The sequence below is a fragment of the Equus asinus genome, chromosome 3 (assembly GCF_041296235.1).
Source record: "Equus asinus isolate D_3611 breed Donkey chromosome 3, EquAss-T2T_v2, whole genome shotgun sequence".
Classification (NCBI taxonomy): domain Eukaryota; kingdom Metazoa; phylum Chordata; class Mammalia; order Perissodactyla; family Equidae; genus Equus; species Equus asinus.
The window spans coordinates 125,307,529-125,321,086 of record NC_091792.1 but is presented as its reverse complement, the minus strand read 5'-3'; the positions used below and the strand labels follow the sequence as shown (position 1 = coordinate 125,321,086).

General features: G+C 33.9%; 1 protein-coding gene across 1 annotated transcript; it reads right to left on the bottom strand.

The window, feature by feature from the left end:
- Positions 1 to 2,298: 2,298 nt before the first annotated feature.
- Positions 2,299 to 2,829, bottom strand: LOC139044947 (tigger transposable element-derived protein 1-like). The gene has a single exon (XM_070506549.1). It carries the CDS (start codon positions 2,827 to 2,829, stop codon positions 2,299 to 2,301), a length of 531 nt encoding a protein of 176 aa, XP_070362650.1.
- Between the last annotated feature and the right edge of the window lie 10,729 nt (positions 2,830 to 13,558).

Sequence of the window (13,558 nt, the reverse complement as noted above, 5' to 3'; positions counted from 1 at the left end):
GTTCTTTTTATTATTTTTGATAGATTTTAGAAGATTTTTGTTTAGGATAATTTCAACTCTCCAGTCACCTGGGAAGTAGAAAGTTATTTAACTGTATTTGTATACTCTTTCTTGCAAATAAATCAGATTGTGCATTTTCATTGTTTAACACTAGAGTGATGATATTATTTGTCTTGTCTTAGATTCTCTGACATTTGTTCTACCATGTAAAATAAGGCTTTTAAAATAATTTAAAACAAATTTACCATCAATTGTTTTTGAGGCAGTAACTTATATAAATGGATTTCATGGAATTTGCAGATATATCTTTACATAATATACGTGACCTTTACTTGTCATTGTTGAAGAATACTTCTAATTGTTGTTTCTAGTTCTGTTTTAATAGTTGGGGACAGTATAGCAAAAAGTGAAAAAAAATTGTGAAGGTAAGAGTTGTCTGAAGGTGGTAGATTTTAAACAATATTCTTTTTGACCTTAGGTTGTCACAGCCCTATTTTGAAGACAGGAATTTGGAAAAGCAGCCCATACTACTTCAAGTGGAGAATTTATAGTTAATTCAATTCCCAGATATCTCTTTTAAACATACACAGTAAGTCAGCAGTACTTAAATGTAATTAGCAAACTAAAAGCCCTGAATTTTCTGGTGCAACAGTAAAGGGCATTTAGCTATTTACATATTTGAGCAGGACAAATGAATAGCTTTGAAAGACTACATTTATGATGCACACATTTGAAATGATATATTTAGAACATGAATATTAGACTCTCTAAAACATACAAAGAAAATATAGGAGGAAGCAGTCATTGTGTACAATGATACAAGAATTGACCCTAATCCTAACCCACTCAAGTTTGATCTAAGAGGAAAAAATAGACTATAAAGAATGATATGTGGAATACAAGTATACCTGGGAGAGTTTGTGAGTTCAGTTCTAGATCACCACAATAAAATAAATATCACAATAAAGTGAGCCACACAACATCTTTGGTTTCCCACCACATATAAACGTTATGTTTACACTATACTATAGTCTATTAAGTGTGAAATAGCATTATATCTAAAAAAGCAAGGTATATACCTTAAATAAAAAATACTTTATTGCTAACAAATGCTAACTATCATCTGAGCCTTCAGTGAGTCATAATCTTTTTGCTGGGGGAGGGTCTTGCCTCCATGTTGATAGCTGCTACACCCATCAGGGTGGTGGCTGCTGAAGGTTGGTGTGGCTGTGGCAATTTCTTAAAATAAGACAGCAATGAAGTTTGCCACAACAGTTGACTCTTTCTTTCACAAATTATTATTTCTGAAACATGCAATGCTGTTTGATAGCATTTTACCCACAGTGGGACTTCTTTCAAAATTGGAGTCAATCCTCTCAAACCTGTTGCTGCTTTATCAACTAAGTTCATGTAAGATTCTAAATCCTTTGTTGTCGTTTTAACAATGTTCGCAGAATCTTCACCAGGAGTAGATTCCGACTCAAGAAATCAATTTCCTGGCACATCCATAAGAAGAAACTCCTCATCCATTCAAGTTTTATTGTGAGATTGCAGCAATTCAGTCCCATCTTCTGACTCCACTTCTAATTCTAGTTCTCTTACTATTTCCACCACATCTGACATTACTTCTTCCACTGAAGTCTTGAACCCCTCAAAGTCGTCCGTGAGAGTTGGAATCAACTTGTTCCAAACTCCTGTTAATGGTGACATTTTGACCTCTTCCCATGAATCACAAATATTGTTAATGACATCTAGAATGGTGAATCCTTTCCAGGAGATTTTCAACTTACTTCACCCTGATTCATTGGTGAAATCACTATGTACGCCACCTATAGCCTTATAACATATATTTCTTAAGTAGTAAGACTTGAAAGTCAAAATTGCTACTTGATTCATGGGCAACAGAATGGATGTTGTGTTAGTAGACATGAAAATAATATTAATCTCATTTACATCTCCATCAGTGCTCTGGGTGACCAGGTACATTGCCAGTAAGCAGTAATATTTTGAAATGAATCTTTTCTTCTAAGGACTAGCTCTCAAAAGTGGGCTTAAAATATTCAGTAAACCATGTTGCAAACAGACGTGCTCTCATCCAGGCTTTGTTGTTCCATTTATAGAGCACAAACAAGGTAGATACAGCATAATTCTTAAGGGCCCTAGGGTTTTTCAAAACGATAAATGAGCACTGGTTTCAACTTAAAGACACCAGCTGTGTTAGTCCCTAACAAGAGAGTCAGCCCGTCTTTTGAAGCTTTGAAGCCAGGAGTTGACTTCTCCTTTCTAGCTATGAAAGTCCTAGATGGCATCTTCTTTCAATATATAGGCTGTTTCATCTACATTGAAAATCTGTTGTTTGGTGTAGCTGCTTTCATCAATTATCTTAGCTAAATCTTCTGGATACCTTGCTGCAGCTTCTATATCAGCAGTTGCTGCCTCACCTTGCACGGTTAAATTATAGAAATGGCTTCTTTCCTTAAATATCAAGATCCCACCTCTGCTGGCTTCAAACTTTTCTTGTCCAGCTTTCTCATTTCTCTCAGCATTCATAGAATTAAAGAGAGTTAGGACCTTGCTGTAGATTATGCTTTGTCTTAAGGGAAGATTGTGGCTGGTTTGGTCTTCTATCCAGACCACTAAAACTTTCTCTATATCATCAATAAGGCTGTTTTTCTCTCTTATCATTCGTGTGTTTATTGGAGTAACACTTTTAATTTCCTTCCAGAACTTTTCCTTTGCATTCACAATTTGGCTAACTGTTTGGAACAAGAGGCCTAGCTGTTGGCCTCTCTGGGCTTTCAACATGCCATCCTCAGCAAGCTTAATCATTTCTAGCTAATTTAGTTTAAAGTGAGAGACTCACGACTCCTCCTTTCACTTCAACACTTAGAAGCCATTGTAGAGTCATTAATTGGCCTTATTTCAGTATTGTTTTGCCTCAGGGAATAGGGAGGCCTGAGGAGAGGGAGAGAGATGGAGAATGGCCTGTCGGTGGAGCAGTCAGAACACACGCAACATTTATCGATTAAGTTCGTTCTCTTATACAGGCGCAGTTTGTGGTGACCCCAGTTACAACAGTAACATAAAAGATCACTGATCATAGGTCACCATAACAAATATAATTCTAATGGAAAAGTTTGAACTATTAGGATAATTACCAAAATGTGACAGAGACACGAAATGAGCAAATGCTTTTGGAAAAATGGCACCAGTAGACTTGGTTAACAAAGGTTTGCCACAAACCTTCAGTTTGCAAAAAATACAATATATGAGAAGCACAATAAAGAGAAGTGCAATAAAATGAGGTATACCCGTACACTCATATCCATAGAAATATATCACTGGGAATAAGTAATTTAATTCTGTTTGTTTAAATCTTTCTCCTCTATCATTTTATGAAATCATTTCCTTGAATATAGAAATTGTCAGTCTAAACCGATATGGTCAAATTGTTATCATCAGGAATGAGATTTCTTATTTAAACAATGAAGCTAATAAACCAATACCAAGATGTGACAAGATGATTGGTATCACTAAACCTCAAGTGTGCAAAAAGGAATTCACTTACATCCCCTTTTAAGTATGTCAATATTTTGTTTTTTCTTTCACTGCCCTCTATGTAACCTAATTGTTGGAGATGAAAACCCTGCCAAAAATGATTATATTAAACCTAAGAAATAGAGACTCGAAAGTTAAGCCAGAAAGTGAAAGGGATTATGTGTAATTATGAAGGGAACAGGGAAAGAGTATCGTTGTAGATTTCAGAGCTGATACTTCAACAAGCAAATATAAGCTCTGTTTATAACCATTTTCTAAAATCTTTCATTAAGTTAACATTGTTTATGCAATTAAGTTCAAATTTCTCACATTACATCCAAGCCCCTCCACTTTTGTCTGTCATAAAAGTATCATTATAACCTTGGAGTGAGCTGTTAGGACAGAGGCAAGAGAATAATTTGTAAGTACAAGATAGATAAAAACAGACCTGGGGCTAAAAATAGGGGCAAGGAGAATGAATGCCGGGGACCAATTCCTCCATTGAAGCAACCGTTGAACTGACAACTACTGTCATAATCGACTTTATCAAAACTCTGGAACCTAGTAAAAGATTGATAAAAACCAGGGAATGCATATTGAAGAAAGAAAGTGATAAATTTTGGTATGATTGTCTTGGCATTTTGAGTTGCTCACCTGCCATCCTCCACCTCCCATCTCAGAGGTGGTTATAGGGATGGCAGCCCATTTTATTCATGTGTCATGCTGGTGCCAGAGGGGAAAATATGGACTTCATTCTCAGTGTATCATGCTTCTGTGTTTGAATGTCTGGCAGTGCCCTGAGGGACCACCTCAGAGTCCTATGTAATTCTTCTCACCTTGGCACTTGCTTAGGGTTGGGGCAGCTTCCTGAGCATTGTTTGTCAAAAATGCTTAAAGACATATATTAGCCCCAAATGCTGATGGGACTGATCTGTTATGAATAGGGCAATATAACTTCCTATAGCCACAGCATCACGTGGAACCAAGTGTATTGCAGCATCATGGTGTGAGAAGGACACTGTTGTTTAGAGTAAGACCCTTGTCACAAATGGCATGTATAGAAGCAAGGTTTGACTCCTGGGGTGATGGAAGAGGAGACTTATAAAGGTTGTCCATATGCCTTGGACACAATCAAGCCAGGCCACAAGTTTACTCATGTGAATTGGAGAAGAGCAATCAGAATTAACTAGGAAAGCTACAGAGTGGTGAAGACAAGTATGCCAAGAGCTCTAGATTACTTAGAAGGTTTAAGATAGGAAGAGTAGATCCCAGCATACATGTCTAAATTAATCTTTTAGTAATGGCTGCATGGAGTCTTATATAGTAGTCCCCTCTTGTCTGTGGTTTTGCTATCCACGATTTTAGTTACCCATGGTCAACTGCGATCTGAAAATATTAAATGGAAAATTACAGAAATAAACAATTCATAAATTTTAGATTGTATGCTGTTCTGAGTAGTGTGACAAAATCTTACACCATCTCAAGCCGTCCCACCTGGAACATGAATCATCTCTTTGTTCAGCATATCCACACTGTATATGCTACCCACCCTTTAGTCACTGGTCAGTCTGGGTTATCAGATCGGCTGTCGTGGTATGACAGTGTTGGTGTTCAAGTAACCCTTATTTTACTTAATAATGGCCTCAAAGCCCAAAAGTAGTGATGCTTGCAATTCAGATGTGCCAAATAGAAGCCATTAAGTGCTCCCTTTAAGTGAAAAGATGAAAATTCTTGACATAAGGGAAGAAAAAAAATCATGTGCTGAGGTTGCTAAGATCTTTGGTAACTTTTGTTATAGTATATTGTTATCATTGTTCTATTTTATTATTAGTTATTGCTGTTAATCTCTTATTGTGCCTAATTTATAAATTAAACCTTATGATAGGTATATATGTATAGGAAAAAAAAACATAGAATATATGGCATTTGGTACTATCTGTGGCATTTGGTACTATCTGTGGTTTCACACATCCACTGAGGGTCTTGGAACATATCCCCAGTGGATAAGGGGGAACTATTGTATCAAGAAAAATTTGAAGCCATATGTGGATGTACAAGAAATGATTGCCATGGTTGATTAATAATGGCTAACTTAAGCATGGGGTGGGGGAATCTTTATTAAGAAACATGGTGTGAATGCTATATATTTGATATCCCTCACATGGGACATTCATTCAACAAATATTCATGGTCACCAACTGTGTACAGTGTTGCAGTGTGAAGCACTGGAAATATCAAACGAAAAAGTCATAATACATGGTTCTTGCCATGAAGTACTTAGGATCTGGTGGAAAAACATACACAAAAAGAAAGATTTACGACTGTACGTAATAGTTACTGAACAAAGTGCAACTGAAACATAGATATAGAAATTGCCAAAACCACCTAGGGAGAAAATGGTTAGCTTCACAGAAAAAGTGATGCTGAAAATACTACATAATTGTAAATTGAACAAATTAGATACGTTTCAATACATTGCCTTGAAAAATTAAAATGGATTCTACTTTGTGCAAGTGGATAAAAACAAAACATTATAAGAAGGTAAATACCGTAAAAGCACATTTTTACCTACCTAGATAAAATATTTTACATCATCAAAGAAAAATATACTCATTAAAACTTAGAAAATTCAAATTTTTAAATAATTTTAAAGACTTGTATGTAGAAATAATGTAAAATAAAATAGAAACAGTATTTTAATAACTATTTTACTGAAGTTTTAATTTTGCTTCATGTTCTTTTGGTATTACTTCTATCATTATAGCAAAATATTATTAAAATATATTTATGCATTTCATATATATGCAACTTTGAATACATCTCTGGTTAATTTCTTTGAGTAAGAAGTGACAAATGTTTATGGACTTTATTAAGAAATTGTGCTAAAATTGCTTCCCAGGAAAATTGGATAAAATGATATTCCTTCTGGAGATATGTTACAATATTGGCTATGATTCAAATTCGTAGGAATTGATTATCATTAAAACCATCACTGTCACACATTTTGAACTATAAAATATATCATATTGTTTCACCTGGCATTTATTTGATTAAAAGTTTGACTAAACAGTTTTCATATGTCTATATGTCCTTCATAGTTTTCTCCACTGAGTGTCGCTTTACATGTTCTACACATTTTTCTGTTTGAAGCAGTTTTGCTATTAGTTCGGAAGAGATTTCTAAATTCAAACACAAACAGCAATCTTTCTTTTATTAAGTGTGGGTCTGAGAAAAATTCTAATAAAACACTATAAAATAAGCAAATATAATTTAATATATTGTAATCTTACATACAATTTTATCCAAAAAATAGTTTTAAAATAGCAATTAATTACTTTAGTGCTATATTTTGTAAAAAAATTTCAAATAGTTTAAAAATTATCAACCCTAAAGAATAACACTAAAGAAATATTCAAGACATTTCAAACCAAATACACGTTTTTCCTTTTCTTTCATTTTATTTTCTTTTGTTATATCACAATTCCTTACTATATTCAAGACCATCGGAATTCTGCAGCAATAACAGTCTTTAAAAACTGTTTGCACAAAGCAGAGGATAACATGACTACATAAACTGTGTTTAAAGTGAAAACGCTTTATTTGTTTTCCTGAGTAAGGGATAAGGGAATAAGAAAAATTCTGTCCGACTACACAGAAGGAGGATGATTGGTACAAAGCCTGATGAGACACATTAGCCATTGTGGAAGCAAACAAGCAATTCTTGCTTCAGTTATGTTCTGGAAAATGGAGTGAGAGAATAGATGCAAGCACACAGCAAGCTACACACCTTCTAAGTAAAGCTCCAATGGTGTAAATGGAATCCTTGTCTCCTCTCAGCACAGGCGGTGGGGACTATGGTGGCTGCAGGAGCCAGAAGATTGAAGAGGTTTTTGTTTGTTTGTTTGTTTATTTGAACTTTCAAGCTTCCTACTTTTTATGAGTCTTTTGGGTTGTAGATTCTTTGTTTGTTTTACTCTTTTCTTTGCTAATTTCTATTCTTTCTCTAGATCTGAGATAATCACCACTTTTTCAGGAAAACGGGCAAGGTTACAAAAAATTCATAGAAATACAATTATTTGTGAAAACACTTGTTTAATTCTAAGATCTCTTTTAGATTAGACAGTGGGCCTTCTTTCATGCTCTACCTCCAGTACCTAAGGTAGTGTCTGCCACAGGACAGAATTTCAGTATTTGCCTAGCACATAAGTGAATGAATCTGAATTGTTATGGCATGTGATAGTGCAAGAGGCCTTTGAAAATGAGTAGTATTCACCACATTATACTTAAAGTCTTCATTCTTTCTCTGTTGTTGATATTTTCTTCTAAATAGATAATTATTATTACTATCGTGTTCTGGTAGCTTTCTTCAATTTTCTTCAACTGGTGGTATTAAAACTGGACATTTTTAGTATTTGCACATTGCAAACTTGCTTGAGAATACATTTTTTGGAAAATAGAAAAATCTCACTGCTGGAACAGAAATAAATTACTTTTTAAAATTACAACAGATATGTAAAGTGATCTTAAATGCCTATTTAGAGAGGGATAATATGGAACAATTACTGATAATTGACATATCAAGGAGTAGAATACATATTGATTGAAATACAATATTAACTAAAGTTAATACTAAATTTTTTTTTCCAAAATTGATTGATAGTGGTATGTTTTATTTGCATAGTACATAGTTTTTTCCTTAAGAACAACATTCTTTGCTTTATGACATAGGTCCATGCGATTCCAAATTTCTCTTATTGTTCATTATAGAGTAGTATATCAAAAATAGATGAGTGAAATACTGATTCAGAAATATATGGTGTCCAAATTCTTTGAAGTTTCTCATTAACTTAAATATATCTGTTAAAGCCTGAGATCATCAAACCAATCTTATAGTTAATGTTCACTTGAAAAGAATGAGGGTTCAAAAATTTTTTCCTCTTCCAATTAGATTCTATTCCCTCAAATAGTGATTGTCAAAATTGAGTGTGTCGTCTTTCAGCTTCTGGTATGGCATACAAGGAGCTTAGAAGTTGCCATTCTGTCCTAACAAGAAGTAAAAAGCTGAACAAATTGAAAAATCAACTATTCTTAGATCTGAAAGAGAGGTGAGGTCAGAGGGCAAACTGGTGTCCTCAAAACTGGAGAAACAGACAGGTGAATGCAAGGAGTCACTGCTTACTAGAGAAGAAACTTCTGTGGGGACCGGGGACAGGGTAGAAAAACCTGTGCTGTAATTGAATAAGCCTGAGTTTAGACAAGTCTGAGAGTTAACAAATCCAGGGAGACTCAGTAATAGTGGGCCCTCATGCTTTTGTGAGTTTTACTATTAGAAACTTGACCAAATTATCACCGTAAATATTAGAGAAAATTCCCTCATGCTAGAACTTAATTAACCTGGGGGAAGAGAAATACTCAACTCAACCCAGCTCTAACCTTAAAAGTGGAAGAAAGAAAATACTCAGTTCCAACCCCCTCCAGCCATCCTGTCCTAGGAAGAGGTGGAGAAAAAACTGAGAGGCACTTGTGAAATACACAGTCCAGAGACATAGGCACATGAAAAGACTGAGAATTAATCATAGGATTATAGAATGATACCCCTCCTCTCACATTGTATCACCACATTATCAAAAGCCTATTTACAGCAGTTCCTTTTATCCATACATCATGTCCAACTATCAAGGAAAAATTGCAAGGCATTCTAAAAGGCAAAAAACACAGTTTGAAGAGACGGAGCAAGCATTAGAACCAGACATGGCAGGTTGAAATTATCAGACAGGGGATTTAAAACAACTATGATTAATATTCTAAACACTCTAATTGATAAAGTATACAGCATGTATAGATGGGCAATGTAAGCAGAGAGATGGAAATGATAACAAAGAACCAAAAAGAAGTGCTAGAGATTAAAAACAGTGTAACATAAATGATGAATGCCTGTGAGGGGCTTATCAATAGATCTGACATGGCTGAAGAAACAATCTCTGAGCTAGAGGATATCTCAATAGAAATCTCCCAAACTGAAAAGGAAAGAGAAAAATAACCAAAAAAAAAAAAAAAGGAACAAGATATCCAAGAACTGTGGTACAACTACAAAAGGTGTAACATATGTGTAATGGGAATATCATAAGGATAAGAAAGAGAGAAAAGAAGAAATATTTGAAACAATAATGACTGACAATTTCCCCAAATTAACTTCAGACATCAAACCACAGATCTGGGATGCTCAGAGAACACCAAGCAAGATAAATGCCAAAAAAAATCTACATGTAGACATATCATATTTAATCCGTCGAAAGTAAAAACTCTTGAAAGAAATCGGAGGAGAAAATGCCTAACTTTTAGAGGAACAAGGATATGAATTCCATAAACACCAACCTGGAATTCTGTATCCTGTGACATTATTCTTCAAAAGTGAGAGGAAAATGAAGACTTTCTCAGACAAACAAAAATTGAAAGAATTTGTTGACAATAGACTTGCCTTGCAAGAAATATTAGAAGTTCTTTATAGAGAAGGAAAATTATCAAGCTCAGAAACACAGATCTATATAAAGAAAAGAAAGTACACAAGAGAAGGAACAAAAGAAGGTAAAATATCATTTCTTTTTCTTATTCTTAGTTGATGAAACAGATAGAACAATAATAATGTATTCCATTATGGACACTTACGTGTGAGAGAAATGAAAGACAGCAGTGATACAAAGGACAGGAGGGAAAAATTAAGATTTTTTTGTTATTATGAGGTACTTGTACTACCTGTGAAGTGATATAGTGTTATTTGAAAGTAGACTTAGATTACTTGTAAATGTATATTGCAAACTCTGGGGCAACCACTGAAAACAATTTTAAAAAAGGAGTATAACTTATATGCTAAGAAAAGAGTCAGTATAGAATCACATAAAATGATCAATTAAAACCAAAAGTGTCAGAAAAATAGTGGAAGACAAAAGTAGAAATAATGAACAAGGGCAAAAAATAAAAAACTGTAACAAATATGGTAGACATTAATCCAAATATATCAATAATCACCGTGAATGTCAGTGGTCTAAATGCACCAAATAAAAGGCAGAGATTGTTAGAGTGGATCAAAAAAAAAAAAAAAAAAGACTCAACTATATGTCATCTACAAGAAACTTACTTTAAATATAAAGACACATATAGATTATAATTAAATGGAGGCAGAAAGAGATATCATGCTAACACTAATCAACGGAAAGCAGGAAGAGCTGTATAAATGTCAAACAGAGCAGACTTCAGAGCAAGAAATGGTATCACTGATGAAGAGGGAAATGCATGGTGATAAAGGGGTCAATCCTCCAAAAAGACATAACAACCTTTAGCATCTACATACCTAACAGATTATCAAAATACATGAGACAAAAAATGGATAGAATTATAAGAAGAAATAGGTAAATCCACTATTATAGTTGGAGACTTAAATATCTTTCTGTCAGAAATGGACAAATCCAGCAAGCAGAAAATCAGTACGAACATAGTTGAACTCAACAACACCATCAATCAACTGGATATAATTGACATCTATAGACTACTTCATCCAACAATAGCAGAATATACAGTTTTCTCAAGCTCACATGGAACATTCACCATGACAGGGCACACTCTGAACCATAAAACATACTTTAAAAAATTCAAAAGAATAGAAGTCAAACAATGTCTCTCTCAGACCATAATGGAATTTTACTAGAAATCAATAACAGAAAGATATCTGGAAAATCCCCAAATACTTGGAGAATAAACAGCACACTTCTACATAACACATGGGTCAAAGAAGAAATCTCAAGAAAAATTAAAAAGTATTTTGAACTAAATGAAAATGAAAGACACAACATCAAAATTTATGTGACACAGCAAAGCAGTGCATAAAGAGAAATTTATAACATTGAATGCATACATTAGAGAAGAAGAAGGATCTAAAATCAAACATCTAAACTTCCTCCTTACAAAAATAGAAAAAGTTTATCAAATTAAATCCAAAGTAAGCAGAAGAAATAAAAATTAGAGCAGAAACCAATGAATTTGAAAACAGGAAATCAAGAGAGAAAATCAATTAAACCAAAAGTCGGTCTTTGAAAAGATCAATAAAATCAATAAGCTTCTGGTCATGCTAACTAAGAAAAAAAGAGAGAGGATACAAATTACTAATATTGGAAATGAAAGAGGTGACATCCTTACAGAACTCATGGACAGTAGAAGCATAATAAAGGAATTTTACGGCCAACTCTATGCCCACAAATTTGATAATCTAGATGAAATGCACCAATTCTTTGAGAGACACAATCTGCTAAAACTCAGAAGAAGTAAGAGGCCATATAAAAAGGCCTATATCTGTTAAATGTATTGTCTCGATAAATAATAACCTTCCAAAACAGATGACACTAGGCCCAGATGAGTTCACTGGTGAATTCTACCAAACAGTTAAGGAAGAAATTTTACCAGTTCTATACAATCTTTGTAAAATCAACAATTTCTTTCAGAAGATTGAAGCAGAAGGAATACTTCCTGATACATAGGGCCAGCAATACTCTAATATCAACCAGACAAAGACATGAGAAGGAAAGAAAGCTACAGACAAATATATCTCATACACATAGATGCAAAGATCAACAAAATAGAATCCAATGTAGTATTAAAAGAATTATATACGATAACCAAATAGTATTTGTCCAAGATATGCAAGCTGGTTCAACATGTAAAAATCAATTGGAGTAATTCATCACATCAACTGTCTAAAGAAGAATGATCATATCAATAGATGTGGGAAAAGTATTTGAAAAAAACTAACACTGATTCATAATAAAAAATTCTAGTAAACTAGAAATAAGAGAGAACTTCCTCAACTTGATAAAGAATATCTACAAAAAACTACAGCTAACAACATACTTAATAGTGAGACTCTAGAAGCTTTCCCACTAAAATCAGGAGAATATGACCCTCCTCAGCACTCCTTTTCAGCTTGTACTAAAATTCTTAGCCAGTTCAATAAGACAAGAAAAGGAAATAACATATATACTTACTGAGAAGAAAGAAACAAAATTCTTCTTCTTCATGGATGACATTATTGTCTATGTAAAAAATCTAAAAAAAATCCCTCCTGGAACTAATATGGGATTATACAATGTTTGAAGTATACAAGATTAATATGCAAAAGTCAATTGCTTTCCTGTACACTAGCAATCTACAAGTGGACTGTGAAATTAAAAACATAATACAACTTACAATAGCACCCAAAAAATGAAAACTCAGGTATAAATCTAATAGAATAAGTACAAGATGTACATAAGGAAAACTATAGAACTTTGATGAATGAAATCAAAGAAAAACTAAATAAATGGAGAGATAGTCCATGTTTATTGATAGAAAGGCTCAATATTGTCAAGTTGTCAGTTTTTCCCAACATGATCTATGGACTCAATACAATCCCAATCAAAATCCCAGCAACTTTTTTCGTGAATATCAACAAACTTATTCTAAAGTTTATATGGAGAAAAAAAAGACCCAGAATAGCCAACACAGTATTGAAGGAGGAGAGCAACCTTCAAGGATCAACATTTGCTATAAAGCCACAATAACCAGGACAGTATGGCGTTGGTAAAAAAAAAAAAGAAAAAGAAAATAGATTACTGGAACAGAATAGACAATTCAGAAATAGACCCACAAAAACTCATCTTTGACAAGGGAGCAAAAGAAATACGATGGAGCAAAGATAGTCTTTCAGCAAATGGTGCTAGAACAACAGGACATCCACATGCAAAAAAATAAAATGTCTAGACACAGACATTACAGACTTCACAAAAATTAACCCAAAATGGATCACAGACTTCAATGTAAAATGTAATACTATAAAACTCTTAGAAAATTACATGGGAGAAAATCTAGATGACTTTGGGTTTGATGATGACTTTTTAGATACAATACCAAAACATTGTCTAGGAAAGAAAGAATTGATAAGCTGAACCTCATTAGAAGTAAAAATTTTCGCTGTGTGAAAGACACTGTCAAAAGA